Consider the following 17,876-nt stretch of genomic DNA (forward strand, 5'->3'; position numbering starts at 1 on the left):
CCCCTTTTTGCTGGTACCCCAGCCCCTGCAAAAATTCTTTTAAAAAAAAAACTTAGCCGCAACTATTGCAACCTAAGAGCTGAAATTTATGTGGTAGACAAATATTATATATCAGAATAAAGTAATAGTGTTTTTTTCCAATTTCTTTACAAAAAAATTTATAAATAATTTTCAATTTTTGAAAAATCTTGGATTGATTTCTTGGAAAAATGACTCCCAGAATTTTTTTAGGGACAAAATGAAAAAACTCTCTAGTTTTGTAGACTTTATTTAGCCTTCATTTGCTTTTTGTTTCAGTGAGATAGTTATCGGCCTCCAAAGTTTTATGACTATATTTTTTGCTTGTCTGTCCATTTATTTGCTTGTTGTCACACAGTTTGAGGTTTTTATGACAAATTTGATATGTTATATCATATTTGCATTATCTGGGATTATTATTTTATGTATATTGCATTATATTTTATATATTTAAGCTCCTGGTCCCCCTCTTTCCCCTCTCTTGGAAAGATGATCTTTTGTTTGCATCTTCTGCATTGAACAATCATAACCATTTCTACGACATCAGGCACCATTTTATAATGATAATGGGGGTTCTTCTTGCATTTATATCTGAAATTTATAAGTTCTTTCAGCCTCTTCACACTAATACAGTGTTTTGAGAATCATCCACCACCACTCTTTTTCTCTTCTTCCACCAATTCTTCCAACAATTTTTCTCGTAATAAGTACCGATGAACAATTTCCTCTTCTAAAATATCTTCCTGAATATGTTCAGCACAAGGGGTAGATGGATGTGGTAGTAGTTGTTGTTGGGTAGTGGTAGCATAATCCACCCCACCCACTAGACCACTGACTGTCAGTACCCTCATCTTCATGTTGTCTTTTCTTTCTTTCTCTTATGGAATGCATATGTTTATATTTTCTTGTTCTTGGCATGGTTTCTTCTGAACAAAAAAGTACTCAAAAGCCAAGAGAAATAAAAAAATTGACTTGCAAAGTAAAAAAAAAACTCCACAAAATGACTAGGGAAAGGTTGGGTGAGAGGGATGTCTTTGTACATCAAGTTCTCAGCTGGGACTGAGTAATACCCCTCCCCCCCAAAGGCCACATCTAAGCGGGTGCCTAAGGATATAGTTGCCATAAGAGTTGCCATATACTGCATTTAGATAGTCTTCTTTGATAGCTAAATTGAAATTACATACTACCGATATACTGGTTATCATTATACAGTCCAGTCCCGAATTATGCGTGTTCGAATTGTGCAATCCTTTTTATGCGGTCGCTAGTTCTCAAAAATAGATTTTCTGTATCTGCGAAGCCATTCAAAGTCTGCGAGTCACGCGCCATAAAAAGTATCAAATCTATTGTCTTTCAAGTATTTTAGGTGTGTGTGTGTGTGTGTGTGTGTGTGTGTGGGGGGGGGGGGGGTATGCTGTTATCTGAGAGAAGGGGTGGGGGGAATGCTTGGAGGAAAAAAATACTACTATTCCTCCAAGGGGGAATGCGAGAGCAAGATTTCCTGCTCAGCCATTAGCTAAAATGGAAGGCTCTGCCTCACGCATTTGTGACATCATAGCACAGTGTGTATGAATGATTGGTGTCATCACCATCGTCATACATATTATTCAGATCTGCGAAGTGTATTCTGATCATCCGCATCATGTATGCATCTGCCTAGAAGTCGAAGAGGAAGACCTATTTTCTCGAAACTGAAAAGCTTTCCTTTAACCTATTTTCTCGAAACTAAAAAAGCTTTCCTTTAACCTATTTTCTCGAAACTAAAAAAGCTTGCCCTTAAGTTAAAGATGAAGGAAGAAGCAACTTCCAATTTGGCAGCAGTCGACAACTTGAAATCCATTATTGCTTAACATGAAAGTAAGAATTTTTTTCTAGGTCAACTTGTTTTGACTAACTATTGGCATTTGATCATTTATTTTTTCTATTGTTGAAATAGGTTTTTGTAAAAATGACTAGTAAAAGTGATTAACTGAGAAGCAGATGTGTTTGAGAGAGAGAGAGAATCGTTTGATCTAAACTTTTCAAGAAACGGTCATTCCATGTTGAATTTTGAATTTTTATAATTTCTTTTTAAGAAATTGTAATTTCATATTAAATTTAGAATTTTCATCAGTTCTTTTTATATCGTAGGATAGGATAAATTTATATGAAAACGATTACAGTGAGCGTCCCGGACAAAGAAACTGAGACAGACGCTCATAACCAAGTTTGTTAGGCCTAACGGGAGTGAAGACATGCATGATCTGCCAGTTCCCGAAACCTCAAATAGTTCTAAAAGCCTTCCTTCAGCAGAAGAACTCTTCACAGAGGATGAGATAGGGGATTTTGAAGGTTTTTTTGGGCAGAGGATAGGTAGAGGAAATTCCATCCAGAAGGTTTTTTAAAGGAAACAACTGTATCGTAGAGTACACTTGCACCCAATGATGGCATTGTTTACGTGTGTGACTTTTAACCATCCTGTGTGTAGTTTTAAATATTAATGTTTTATTTATCCATAAGAACAATTTCATATTAGAAAAAATTACAGTATATATGTAGTACATAGAAAGTACTGAAAATGGGTAGTATAAAAAAGTTTGACTGGGTAAGTTGCCGTTTGCCTTGGCCATAATGGAATTATTCCCATTAGGTATGTGTTTCAAAATATAAAAATTTCTAATTCTGCGAGGCCGTGGATCGACCAAATTCTCGCATAACTGGGGACTATACTGTATTATACAAAAATTGTTCTGAGAATATAGTCGAGAGGTGTACAAGTCAGTACATAAAATATCGGGGAAATTTTTTATTCTTCGATGTTTTTGTCAAATGTTCTCCTAAACGCCTATTGGACGTATTTTACGTCGAGATAAATTGTCTGTCGGGTGCCAATTGAACGTGTTTTACGTCGACAGAGAAAAGTTTTTTTTAAAATTCGCGGAAAAATACTTATAGGCCTACCAGCCGAAAACTTTTGAATCACGCGCCTTGGGGGATGCTGGGAGTTCACAGATCAAGGTGTTGTTTTGTTTACAATCGTTACGCAGGCTCGCACTAAAAAGTATCAGTGACATCTCAGAAATGATTTCGTCACTGACATAATTTTTGCACCATTTTAAATTAGCCGTTACATGGAGTATTATATATGAAAATGTGTGCAATTTCATGTAGAATACAACAAAAAATACTCATGATTGTAGCTTTTATCAGTTTTGAAATATTTTCATATAAATAACAATAAGTGCCAAAATTTCAACCTTCGGTCAATTTTGACTCTACCGAAATGGTTGAAAAACGCAATTGTAAGCTAAAACTCTTACATTTTAGTAATAATCAATCATTTACCTTCATTTTGCAACAAATTGGAAGTCTCTAGCACAATATTTCAATTTATGGTGAATTTATGAAAAAAAAAATTTTTTTCCTTACGTCCGCGCGGTAACTCTTATGAAAAAATCATACGTGTGATTGTCGTAATATTTGCACCATTTTAAATTAGCCGTTACATAAAGTTTTATATATGAAAATGTGCGCAATTTCATGTAGAATACAACTAAAAATAATTGAAGGTTGCAGCTTTTCTCATTTTTGAAATATTTGCATATAAATCACGATAAATAAAAAAAACATGTTCGGTCAACTTTGACTCTACCGAAATGGTCGCAAAACGCAATTGTAAGCTAAAAATCTTACAGTCTAGTAATATTCAGTCATTTATCTTCATTTTGAAATACATTTGAAGTCTTTAGCACAATATTAAGATTTATGGTGAATTTAAAAAAAAAACTTTCCTTCCCTCCGCGCGTGGATTCTCCGCCGCAAATCTCCGAAATGCATACGTTGCATTCTCGGAATATTTGCTCCATTTCATATTAGGCGTTTCATAGAGTTTTATATATGAAAATGTGTGCAATTTCATGTAGAATACAAAAAAAATAATTGAAGGTTGTAGCTTTTCTCCTTTTCGAAATATTTGCATATAAAAAAAAATATATTAAAAAAAATTCGACATTATATATATTAAAAAAAATATATTAAAAAAAATTCGACATTCGGTCAACTTTAACTCGTCCGAAATGGTCGAAAACTGCAATTGTAAGCTAAAACTCTTACAGTATAGTAATATTCAATCATTTATCTTCATTTTGAAACAAATTGGAAGTCTCTAGAACAATATTTAGATTTATGGTGAATTTTTGAAAAAACCTTTTTTACTTCCGCGCGTTACGAATTCATGCATCATTTTGTGATAATATTTTCTCTGTGTTGATTTGATCGTTTTACAATGTGTTATATTCCAAAATTATCACAATTTAGTGTACAATACAACGGAAAAAAATTAACTCGTCAGCTTTAACCGTTTTGCTCACAGTGCGATTTGAATACAATTATATGTGAAATTTTGTTTTCGCGCTATCATATATTGCATTATTCATATATGATAATTATATTTTTTTTCATTTCTGATGGTTGCATACTAAACTTCAGGCAATGACAAAAAAAGGAGTAAAAATGAACTCTTAATTTTGAAAACTAAGTGCGCTGTGATATTTTTAAAAGAATATTTTTTCCGCTTCGGCACTCACTCCGAGACCCCCTCGGCATACGGGAGACGATTTTTATTACATACACCCCTTCGGGGTTTAAGGGTTAATGGCCTGATAAGCGGCGACAGCAGCAGACGACACAACTTTTCATCACATTTGAGCCAAAGTTCCATAACAATTTTTCGTGTTCTGCTACATTTGCTTGACACATTATGGCATTTCCTGCATCTTTTACACAAAATTCAATCTTTTACCAACAAAATAAGACCAGAAGGACTAATATAGCGTAAATAATCTAGAAGCAACAGCCATCTAAATAATCTTTTGTTATACATAATTTTCGCTCACCTACTAAGTAAAAATATGACTTAGTACGGTGTATTTCTTAGACGGTTTGCATATGTTTCCAAGGGCTTAGAAATAAAGATATATATATCATTGTATAGCGATAGAGTTGTAGAATACGATGAAAAAAATATGAAAACTGTAAGTGTAATAACCTTGGTGCTACATATCTTTTTGTAAGACAAAAAAATTTTTTGCGTATGGCTACATTTACCTGATACGCAATATTTCTTGACGTCTTTTTAGACTTTTCGATGACGATATGACGAAGTTCAATCTATTACCAAAAAACCAGACTAGAACGAGAGACATAGCGTAAAAATTGTAAGGATGCGACAACCATTTAAAAAAAAAAAAAAAAATTTCATGCACTGAAAATTACAGCTAAAAAACAGGCTGGCAGTGAGGGGCGAGATGGTAAAATATGGGTTGGTGGCGAAAGGGAAGTTTTGTCATCACATTTCTGCGACAGCAAAATAACAACATTACCATACAGAATTTTATAAATTAGAATGCAGTTTATATGATATTAATACTATGATCTATATCAGGCCTGTTCCGGGGGCCGGGGGTCATTGGGGTTGAACGACCCCAACAAAAAACAAAATCCTGGCAATCCATATTTTCTGTGACTATCCTTTCCATTCAACTGTACTTACAAAGTAATAAATAACAATCTTTTGTTTTTTTGGCAAGTCTTTTTTTATATGAATTTTGTTATTAAACATTAACATCATTCTTTAGTAGTAGTAAATACCAGAGTGATAATAGGAATATGATATAGGCCACCATATTTGTAAATGATTTCAGTAGAGAAACAATAATTTTGAAGCTGTGGTACGATAACCTGGTCAGAGAAATTTGACAAGACTGCAGACTTTTTGAAATTTGCATTGTCCTTTTTTCTTTCTAATATAACCAAAATAAACATTTTCAAGTACAGGTAGTGATCAAGTTACGATAATTCGTCTTACGATAATCTGATTTTACAATGGGATTAGCAATTAATACTGACGACAATATTTTGAAAATTTCGCTTGTAACAGGTGCTGGCAGCAGCGTACCTATAATCAGGGAGTGAGAGACCAAATTACAATAGCCTAACTTTATCCCATCTTCTAGTTAAATAAATTAAAAAAAAAAACAAAAGAGAATGATAAAAGTATTGTTTTAATGTTATACTCGTTGCGTAAATATTTACAGGCATGAACAACCAAACAAGAAACGTTTTGCTAAGTACTACGACCAAATTGGATGATAACATCCATTTGGCTTGTGTTTCAACCATCGCACAACAGTAAAAAATTACCGTAGTTATATTATAAATGATGTTATGGTGAATAGGACTAATATATTATTTAATAACTTTATTCGCTATAGATCAAAGATCAGCAAGGAAACATACTGTTAAATTTAAACAAAGTTATAGCTGAAGCTGAGAACACTTTTCGAGCTGCTAATGACTAATATCGTGCATCAGCAACATGGATATAACTCTAGTAAACTTATGCCATCAAACACAACTGTAGATAAAACTGAGGGTGAATCATTTTAATCAAAACTTCAGGTCGTGAAAGAACACATTTTACTGTTATTCTCATGCCAATAAGATAAGTAACAACTGTAAAGCTCGTACTACGATGAAATCAAGTAAAAATAGCAAATGGAATCACATAATATTTTAAAACAATAAACATGCCCACTACACAATCTGTTAACGAAAAAAATAATTCAGTTTATGAGATGTATTAAATTCATATTCTGACTTTAAAACACGTCGTATAATGACAAATTACCTTGTCTCATATAAGTAAAGTATCCAGATATTTTATGCTAAATAAAAGCAAGTAAATTCACTCTGAATTGAGTTAAAATACAGCATAATAAACTCGTATTTGCCATCAGCTGATTTCCAAACCAAAATATAGACTGCTTTGTCAGTATTTTATGATACAATAATATGAGAATACATACAATGTTATTGGATACAGTAATGTAAACTTTTGAAAAGATTCACAGAAAAGATCCATATTCATTTTTTTTATTTCATAAATATTTGTAGCCATCAGCAACCTGACATCACTCAATTATACCAATGTTGGTCTGAATCTGATTCCTGTTTCATGTCCAATGTTTTTTTCTACTGATATATCATAGTCAGAGTGCATTGAACCTCCAGAATTGGCTTATATTAATAAACCACTAAATTATATCGTATATGTAGTATGTATACAGTATACTGTAGGCTAGGCTACTGTATTCGTATGTATACAATATATGTACCATGAAATCATCATCATCGTATACGCAAGGCTAACTTATTAATTTTATTCAATTTCTCTTTGTACTGAATTACCATAAGCCAATGTGCATTAAACCTAGAGAATTAGCTGAAATTAATAACTACTATGACATATGTGATGTGTATAAAGTATACTGTGTAGTGTAGGCCAGCCTACCCTATATGTAAAGATGGTACTGATTACCCTAATGTAGGCTAGGCTATATTTGCGATACGATTTTACCAACAAACGATGGGTTTTTTGGAACAATCCCATCTTAAGTAGGAGAATACTTGTATTTCATCTAGTATATACATATTTATGCAATGACATTTATTGAAGGTCCAGTTTTTGGGAAGAAAAAAAAAAAAAAAAAAAAAAAAAAAAAAAAAAAAAAAAAAAAAAAAAAAAAAAAAAAAAAAACAAAAAAAAAAAAAAAAAAAAAAAAAAAAAAAAAAAAAAAAAAAAAAAAAAAAAAAAGACACCCCAACATAAAAAAAATCTGGGTACAGGCTTGCTATATCTACCCTCAACAATATAAGGGTATAAATAATAGTGACTAGCATATAACTGATACTAAGCCATTCATCGTATGTTCCATCACATGTTACAGTGTAAAGTCACATGTAAAAAACAAAAGTATCTAGAAAACCACTAACCTTCCAGATCATGTATGACAAGAAGCAGAAATATAGACCAGCACATATTCCTGCCAGGATAATAAAGGCCAGAGCTAAATTTGTTCCTGTTTCAGTTACCCAGATGGAGTAAAATGGATTGTGCAGCTGCACACCACGTTCACACATATCAAAGATGAACAAGCACATGCAACCTCCCAAGACAGCACTCAAGTGTCGCCAGTACACTTTCAGTTTGTTCCGCTCAATATCATCCTGAAAAAAAAAAAAAAAATACACTGTATCCAGGTTACCTTAATATGACAATACAACATCTTCCATGTTTATTTTTGAAGGTCTTCCAACTGGTCCTCACTTGGTTCATCAGGCAGGTCCATTCTTATCTGTCAGGTTAACTTTATTGTACTCTAACTTTTTCCTAAGACAATCTCAATGTGCTATCGTGGATTACAAAATGACACTTGGATAAAATTGTAAGATTATGAATAGTAGAATTTCACCCACGCACAGATACAGAACTCAAAAATTTTCAATAATAAACTCAGGAGATGAATGCTTAAACATTTCTACAGAATCATACACACATCTTTAAACCACCTAACTTATAAGGCCTTGTAAATATCAATGCAGATAACCAACATATTTACTAATACAGTGTCAGGTGTTACAAATATGCAAGAATCAAAGACAATTATGTATATTACTTCAACTTCTCAATACTACTGTATTTTTTTTTTAAATCAAGCTCTTCACAAAGGTTTAAAACTAAATTATGAACCATTAACCATGACAACAATCAAATAAACTTATATGTGAAGACTGAAACAAAAGATTAATCAACTTACCGCAATCTGGCACGGACATCCAAGAATGAAACATAAAGAGAATAATAAAAGATTAAAATTATGCAACGTTACAGAGATACCAATGATATATTACATAGACATTAAGAAATATGTGCAACTGACTTTTAACATTAAATGCAGACCAATCTTTAACATAAAATGCAGACCAATCATTAAACATATCTGAATTTCATTTACCCAACAATACATCAATACATGCACCATAAGGAGGCAAAATTACTTTGCAGTATTGTAGCCTAAAAATTGAAAGAGCTATATTAGCTTTTTTTCAATTTCTTGGTAAAATACCAACTTTTTTCTTGTATTCAGAAATGTGAAAAAATCTAGTGTCTCTTGGTAATGGAGCCTCATTGGGAAACTTCAAATCTGTCTAGATAACAATACCATCAGTGTGTGATAGATAGCAAATTGGCAAGAGAAGCTTCTGTGCAGTGTAAAAAAAAAAAAAAAAAGGTCTACTCAGATGAGTATTTCTCTCCAATAGCCTTTGCAATAGCTTGTTTCAGGTATCTTTATCTTTTCATATCTTCTTCACATAGTAAACTAAAGGGATTTTGACAAATGAAAAATCTATTTCTGGGCAGTGACTGTGTCGCCCAGTGAAATGGTTCCTTTAGCACTCATTTCTAAGTTATAAATATTGCTATAAATAACAGAGAAAAAAGCTATATGGTAATGCCAGAATAGTCCAGCTCGCTCACCTTTATTTAAGGTGTCGGTATGGTATCTGGGGCGAGTGAAACCACTAACAGAGGTCCCCCTGCCATTTAGTCTCTTCCTTTCTCAATATCCCTCATCTACAGAGGAGCCGTTCCAAGCCCCCGCTACCCGCTACTGCTACAACTAGCGCTTTGTTTATCATTCCTTTAGATAGCACCCAAGCTTGGGCCAGATAGGGTGTAGAAATAGAGGGTGGGTTTCACTGGGCAACACAGGTCACCGCCCAGAAATAGATTTTTCCCTTGTCAAAATCCCTTTTCTGGGCTTAGCCTGTGTCGCTCCGTGAAATAGAAACAGAGAATTGGCCCCACCAGCTTGGAAAAGTTAGTGTAGATAAATTACTGTAAGGAAATTGAAACTTGAATAACATTAAATACTATTTAATATTAGTTATTTAATCTACAAGTAATAAAATTCCTTAATACTATGAGAATTTTAATAATCCTTATCCTAAAAACTTAGATGACTAGGGTTGTATAACCCAACAAGTAACATTAACAAATCACACACCAATAAACAGGAATTTAATTACATGATCATAGACCCAGATATACATATGTACAATCAGATTCAACATGATACATCATAGGTACAAGCCAAGGTACAATGTGCAACCCAGTAACAACCGAGCTAAGGTCAAGAATGCTAGCGAGGCAGGTAGGAGAGAGAGAGAGATGTAGAGAGAGACGTAGGCTACTAAACTAAATATTACTGCTCTATGCAGTGTCAGGGAAAACTGTGTTCCCTGCTGCCACTGCTGGGGATTTAAGGGCTCTAACGACTTTAGGTAGTGGCGTTTAAATACTGTCGGAGATTTCCAGCTTGTGTACTTTTTGAGATCGTCAAAATTCATATGGTGAAAATAATTAATTGAGGTGGCTACCGCTCTCATATCATGCACCCGTGGAAATGATTCCGGGTTAGCTTGCTTGATAAAGTATAGAATCTGTTGTCTGATTCCTCTTAGGGAGATAGTGCCACCATTTTCTTTAATAAACAAGGGACCTGAAGATTTCAAGGCAGTTCTGCTTAAGTAAGCTCTTAGTGAATTAACTGGACATAAGGACGGGTCCTGAGGCAGTGGGACAATCTTCCATGGGGACCATCTATCTTGTGGGTCCTCATTTTTAGCCAAAAATTGACGTTCTGGTAAGAGTAATAGTTCTCCTGAGGGGAGGAACTCAATATGTTCCGGTTCCCTAGAAAGGGCCGACAGTTCAGAAATTCTGGCTCCTGAGGCTAGACTTCTTAGGAATAATGTTTTCCTTAGGAGCGTTATATAAGAACATGATTTGTTAACAGTGTCCGAAGCTAGCTTGAGGACATCATTTAAGAACCAGGAGACCGTTCAAGGTCTGTCTATTGGTCTAAGTCTAGCACAAGCCCTTGGAATAGATGAAAAATAAGAATCTGTCAGATCAATATTGAATCCAAATTGGAAAATTTTCTTAAGTGCCGATTTGGTTGTAGTAATCGTACTTGCTGCTAATCCTTTTTCGAATAAGGTTCTGAAAAAGGTTATTGCTAGATTCATAGTCATGGTTTGTGCATTTGAGTTCCTCAAAAAGGTGGCTAGCTTCTTTACTGCTGAATCATATTAACGCAGGGTTGATTCTCTTTTATCTGATTCTAGAAACCGGATATTCTGAGGATCAATGTTGGCATCCTTCTGTGCCGCAAACTTCATGAAGTCCATAAAGTTAGGGCTTTCTGAATTCCTGAGGAAGCGGACACAGTCCGCGTTTGTACCAGCTGCGTCAGTTTGGGATTGGGAATCCGCTGGGGCCGGAGTCCTAATTCCACTAGTAGAGGGAACCAATTGCTCTTGGGCCAGTTGGGGGCCACTAGTGCAATGTGACCTTTGAAAGTCCTGAGTTTGTTCAGGACCTTCAGTAGTAGATTCACTGGAGGAAAGAGGTAAATTCTCTTCCAGATATTCCACTCTATTGCCATAGCATCCGTGGCATAAGCTAGAGGGTCCAGGTTGGGGGCCACATAACATGGTAGTTTGTGGTTCGACTACGTGGCGAAAAGATCCACTTGAAGCCCTGGCACCTGTTGGCAGATCCATTTGAATGACTCTCCGTCTAGAGTCCATTCCGACTCCAGCGGAGTGGACCTCGAAAGAGCGTCCGCCACTACATTTCTCACTCCCGCTAGGTGAATGGCCGATAAGTGCCATTGGTTCCTGTCTGCTAGGCCAAATATGGCTATCATCACATGGTTCACATGGCTCGACTTGGAGCCTCCCCAGTTTATGTAGTGGACTGTCTAATACCAGCTTGATATGGATTTTCTTGGCTGGTAAAAGTCTTTTCAGGGTTAGAAACACTGCCATTGCCTCCAGTACATTGATATGTAGCTGGCGGAATGACATTGACCAGGTTCCCTGTACTTTCTTGTATTGTGCGTATCTGTCCCAGCCGCTCAAGGAGGCGTCCGTGTGGACTACTAGAGCCGGCGGAGGATATTGTAAGGGTATTGTTTTCGACAGACTTTTGATCTCTGTCCAGGGGCGGAGTCTCTTGCGTAAGATCGCCGGGATGTATGAAATTTTGTCCCGGGATCTCCGGTTCGCTCTCGAACGCCAAACCCAGTTTATATCCTTTAGTTTGGCTTTCAGCAGCACGTTTTCTTGTTTTTGAGAAATTGTCTTGTGGCCTTGACTATTTCTCTTCGTTTCGTCAGCGGAATTGATAGTGAGAGAGTCTAGATCCCAACAGATTCCTAGCCACTGGAAACGTGACTCTGGAGTTAGCCGGGACTTGTTCCTGTTTATCTGGAAACCTAGGTGTTCCAGAAACTATTACCTTGACCGTCGCCTTGCGGCATTCTTCGACATTTGTGGCCCATATGAGCCAGTCGTCCAGATAGGCTACTAACATTATTCCCTGAGTCCTCAATTCCTGGGCCACTGTTTCCGCTATCTTTGTAAATATTCTGGACGCTATGTTGAGCCCGAATGGCATTACTTTGAAGGAATAAGCCTTCTTTCCTAGTCTGAAGCCAAGGAATGGGCGGAAGTGTCTTGCTATCGGGATATGATAGTAGGCATCTGTAAGATCTATAGAGGTGGTGACGGCCCAACGGGGAAGCAAGGTCCGCACCTGCGAAACGGTCAGCATTCGGAACTTGTCGCAATGAATGAATGAGTTTAGATGGGACAAGTCTAGGATTATTCTTAGTTTGTTCGAGTCTTTCTTTGCCACGCTGAACAAGCGCCCTTGAACCTTTAAGTTTTTTACTTGTGATACTACCCTTTTCTGAAGTAGTTCTTGGGTATACTCTATCAGTTCCGCCGTCGGTTTTTGGTAAAAGGTGTTGGATGGGGGAGGACCTTGTAGCCAACTCCATCACGATACTCTTTGCCCAGGTGCTGAACCCCCACCGATGTCGGTAGAGGTACAGCCTCCCTCCTACCTGGAGATTCTCACTGGTTGGCAGATGGTCGGCCACCATGTGCTCCCCGAAAGCCCTTGCCTCGGTTGGAGACTCTTCCGCTGCCTCTGTGACGGAAGGCTCCTCTGGCGCGGCTGCCTCTGGCGAACCTGTTGTACCCTTGAAACGTCTGAGTTTCAAAAGTCGCGTTGTAAGCCGGAGAGACGGCAAAGGAGGTCGAAGTCTGAGTTTGTTGTGGCGGCTGAGCCAAAAGCACATACTGCTGTTGCAGTTGTGCCTTCGATGTAGACGGTTGACCTACTTGAGTCACCGGAAAGGCCTGGACCATGGTCTGTTGTTGGGAGGCTTGGAAGGGCTGGAACTTCCTCAGCCTCTTCTTTCCTTTTGGATTCGATCCGGTGGCCTCAGGTTTCCTTTTTGGAATGAGCCCCCAACGGATCTTGAGACTCTGGTTCACCCTCGCAGCTTCCGCCAAAACTTTGTTAACGGCGGAATCGGGGAAAAGGTTTGTTCCCAAGTGGAGGAGCCGATCAGCTTATTGGGTTCATGGCGGATCGATGCGTCCGCCAGAATGTGCTTCCTACAATTCCACCATGCTATTATGAAGTCGTACAAGTCACACTGCACTGTATGTAGTAGTGACTTGGTAAGGACTTTAAATAACGGCTCATCCGCATAGATGAGGAATGTCATTTCAGCCGTGGTGGCGGAGTTGAGGGACCTGCTGAGCCTTAATCGAGCGTCATATTCCGCTTTGATTAGGCTGTCCGGGAATCTAGGGAGCCGCTCGCTGAACAGCGTGTTACCGCAATCCGGCGTCAACTTACCTGCCGAGAAAGTGGCAGGCGCGTCCACCCAGCAGTCTGTGGTTCCGGGGACCAGAAGGGAAGGTAAATCTGTCTCCCGGAGCTGGGGCATGGGTTCGTCCTTCATGGCAGCCTGCATAGTCAGCTCAGCCATCTTGGACACGCATGGGGTTGGAGTTTCCTCATTTACTGTAAATATAGTAAAGGGGCTCCTGTGGGCCGTCAACCTAGTGTTGACGCATCGCCACTCTGTCAGATTCCGGAGCCAAGCTTGTTGTGCTTGCTCCAGGGGAAAGATGAGTCTCTTTAGGGATTTTGTCCTCCCTTATCATGGCGTCTTCCGTTAGACGGACGTAGCCAATAAAGGGGAACTGGAGCCCTGGAGGATGGAACTCAAAGTCTTCCAGTCTTCGAGTTCCACAACCCTCAATTGTCAGCATACCGTCCACGAACGGTGCGTATGCTGCTAACCTCCATGGATTGTTGCTTTTGAAAGGAGGTAGGTTCGAAGGGTCCGGCACTGGCAAGGGATGGGTTGCCTGTCCGGACTGAGGCAGTCCTGTTGCCACTGTATCCCGGAGACCCGCAACTAGATTCTCCTGGGTCACCATCCTTTCCGCTAAAGATTGGATGGTTTGGCCTGAGGCTTCCAGTGTGGATGACAGCTGGGAGAGCATTTCTTGGAACTTGGTCTGGACCAAGTTCCCTACCATGCTTCCCACCTGCTCCATCATGTTGGCTGAAAATGCCTCTGGGTCAAAGCTAGAGGGCTGGGCCTTAGCTTTGGGAACCTTCATTCTCGACCCCTGAGACGGGGGAGTAGTCTTTGCCTTGTCCGCCTCGGGTTTAGTAACCGATGGTTTAGCGACGCGACTGGTTCCAGACCTATGTCTTGGCAAGGACTTTTTCAAGGCCTTCAAGTCCACTGGGTTTTTTACCTTGGGGATCACTGAGGTTGACTTCGGTCTAATTGACCAAAGCTTCCCGGTGAACCCCTGGAAGGAAGTAGTAGAAGAGAAAGAAGAATGAGATGGGCTCAAGAGCAAGCCTTGAGCCCCTACACTACCAGCCTCGCTACCATCCCTACCTTCGCCCATGTTGTCCACCGTTATGGGCTCCCGGTCGAGGTCAAGAGCTGCCACATCTCCTACAACTTCTTCGCCGAGACCTTCCTCCGGCACGGGCGAGGTCATCGCTTGGATCTTGGCGATGATGGGGGCTGCTACCACAGCCTCTACCGCCGTCGACTTCTTGGCCCCGGGGTAGATGAGCCCAGCCATCTCCTCCGAGAGCATGTACGGCTGGGCCTTCTTGGCGTTTGCGGCCGAAACCACCAACCCAGACCTTCAGGGTAGTCAGCGCTGCGTCCCTGACCGCTTGGAGACCCTGTAAAAAGGGGTTATGTCAATTCTTAAACTAGAAACTATCCTTCGCCTAGTATGAATTTACATGCTATATTCAGCCGATTCTCATTGTATCATTGTGTCACTGTCCGGAGTGATACCTACCGATTTGGAGGTGAACTCTTTCACCAAGCCGTAGCATATCTCACAGCCCTCGTGGTGCCAGACCAAGATCTCTCCCACCTGGACCGTGCAACCGGCATGGGTGCAACACACCACAAGACCACAGGGCTCCTGAACGACGGCGGTGCATCCTTCCTCCAAACAGCGCAAGACCTGTAAGTCAAATGATACATGAGTATCACTATAAACCCTCCAGAGACAAGTCCGGGATTGCATGCATTATGCTATTGCTGACGGAGACAACTCCGGCGGCAGCATACATATACCCTAAGGTAACATGCGACCTTGTTCTCACTAGCTCCGGAGCCCAGCTTTTATACCCATAATATCATCCGTGATGGGATAGTGGGGAAGGGAGGCTATGAAACCCTTTAGGCTCCGGCGGCGCCGGAGACGTATAATCTAAAAGATTTAGGCGGTCTCAAGCCGTCCCCATTGCACCAGGATGAAGGATGGAAATCCAAGACACAGGCACAAGGCCGGAGGGCTAGTGTTAACAAGGTATTTCGGTTTAAATACTTGGCGGAGTAGCAAGTCCGCCGTTGTGATAAACCGAATATAGTAAGATAAAACCTTACATAATGAAATAATGGATGTTAATATATGTATGTATTAATATGTGCATGCAACAGTAAATGATTCCATAGGTGTGGATCGATACCTATCACGTGTCTAAATGCACCTAGCTATCCCGATGCTGGGTCCGGCTTCATGAGAACAGAACAGGGGTCGGTTATAACCTTGGTCCATATCTGGTCGATAAGGAATAGTGCTATTTACATAGACCATACCTAGAAGCCGGGGTCCCGGATCCGCCGGAGCGGGGGAAAGGGTGGGTGAAAAAGACCGTGGAAGGAATACATGACACTGTGGACCGGAGAGCATCCCGCCCAGGCGAGCCAGGTGGCCAACCACGTCTCAGCCGAACAGGGTACCCTCGTCCCCACTACAAGGCATGGTACGGAGGGCCCGCCCACAGATAACCCTCCCCGCCCATCCTCCCCCCCCATTGGGGAACTCGGACCGGCTACATGGTGTAGCGTGAGAGAGTCTGCACTCCACCAAGGTGGGTGAGTGGGGGGGGGTAGCAGGGTGGCTCGTAAAAGGTCAGCTGGAAACCTCAGTCGGGTGAACAGCCGCGTGGTGTGAAGGACCAACCGACCAAGAGTAGGCCTATAGGTCTACAAACATGCCCTACAAAATTACATTATGAATCATAAAAAACACATATCAAGAAACATCCTGTCCTAACGCAGGGGAGAAGAAAGAGAGAAATAAATATGGAGCGAAAGGGAAAGCAATGAGTCCTCTCGAGTAGCTGGCCTAACTTCGTAAATCGAATCGATCTGAACTAGCTGGCCTGGCAAACTCCGAGCGGCTTAGCCTAGATTGCCGAATTGAAATATTTAACCGAAAGGGCAAGGCGGCCAGGGTGGCTCGAGGACGAACATGTATAGGCTACGAATGGATCAGGATCCTACCGTAGAAGACAAGGGTGTCTTACCAAAATAATAGCATATAATACATCTTAACTAGATATATGGTTGATATGCCAACCTCAAGATGTAAAAACGGCTAACTAAGTAGATTACGTCCCGAAAGCATGCGGTTCGGTCAGTAGGCTATCCCCCGCGATCGGACTAAACATTAAAACGTCAGATAAATAGAAACGCATCTATAAATCATACATAAAGAACTGCTAAATGAATTAGAATCGACTCCAATTAGTATAGGAGACCAATTAGTGTACGATAAGAGCGTAAATATACGCAGGTAGTGAGCCACGAAATGGCGGCGTGGGAGCAGCAACTCGCAGGCTGCCGCTCCCGCATATAACCCATTAAAAAACAGTTAAACATGCTTATCGCTACCTCTAAATAATACCAAACATTAATTGCAGTACTCAACTTAGATGCAGTATCTATCTGACGTTCCATGATGCAAAAAGGAGAAATTCCGGAGCGAAATCACTACACTAGAAAAAACGCGTGCTAGCGAAGTCGTGCTATCGAAAGGAATAATAAACAAAGCGCTAGTTGTAGCAGTAGCGGGGGCTTGGAACGGCTCCTCTGTAGATGAAGGATATTGAGAAAGGAAGAGACTAAATGGCTGAGGGACCTCTGGTAGTAGTTTCACTCGCCCCAGATACCATACCGACACCTTCAATAAAGGCGAGCGAGCCGAACTATTCTGGCATTACTATATAGCTTATTTCTCTGGTATTTATAGCAATATTTATACCTTAGAAATGAGTGCTAAAGGAACCATTTCATGGAGCAACACAGGCTAAGCCCAGAAACATAATTATCTCTTCCTTTACAATTAAAAACCATATGGCACAAGAAACTCAGGACCTTTAGAGTAGAACATCACTGACTACTAATGCCATTCAGTATTTTCTTAAGGGGGCCAGCCAGCTAATGCCCTTTTTTAAGGACAGGACTTTGATATTCATACCACTTAATAAGGTGACTTGGGACATCTCCAAACCGCATATGATTTTCGCCTCTGACCTTCGGTTTTGTGACGCCAGGGCGATTTATCCCGAAAATAACCATTTTTCAAATTCTATCTCCTACCTTGATATTTAATATTAAGACCTGGGATTACTACCATATATAGACCTGATGTAGACCTCCAATCGAATGGAGAGTTTTTTTTCTAAAAGTCATTTTTTTGCTAGATATGAATTTTTCAATATGGTCAAAAAATAAACCCTATAAATCAGGAGGAAAAAAATTTATAAAAAA

At 39.7% G+C, this 17,876-nt stretch overlaps 1 protein-coding gene across 1 annotated transcript in view; it reads right to left on the bottom strand.

The window, feature by feature from the left end:
* The window catches only part of LOC135202368 (protein wntless-like), a gene marked incomplete in the record, with an annotated part of 108,923 nt that overhangs the window by 38,313 nt on the left and 52,734 nt on the right, over positions 1-17,876 (bottom strand). Inside the window, 1 exon segment of the mRNA XM_064231730.1 lies at positions 7,831-8,064. Coding sequence (XP_064087800.1) covers positions 7,831-8,064 — 234 coding nt within the window.

The sequence above is a fragment of the Macrobrachium nipponense genome, chromosome 30, assembly GCF_015104395.2.
Source record: "Macrobrachium nipponense isolate FS-2020 chromosome 30, ASM1510439v2, whole genome shotgun sequence".
NCBI classification, from domain to species: domain Eukaryota; kingdom Metazoa; phylum Arthropoda; class Malacostraca; order Decapoda; family Palaemonidae; genus Macrobrachium; species Macrobrachium nipponense.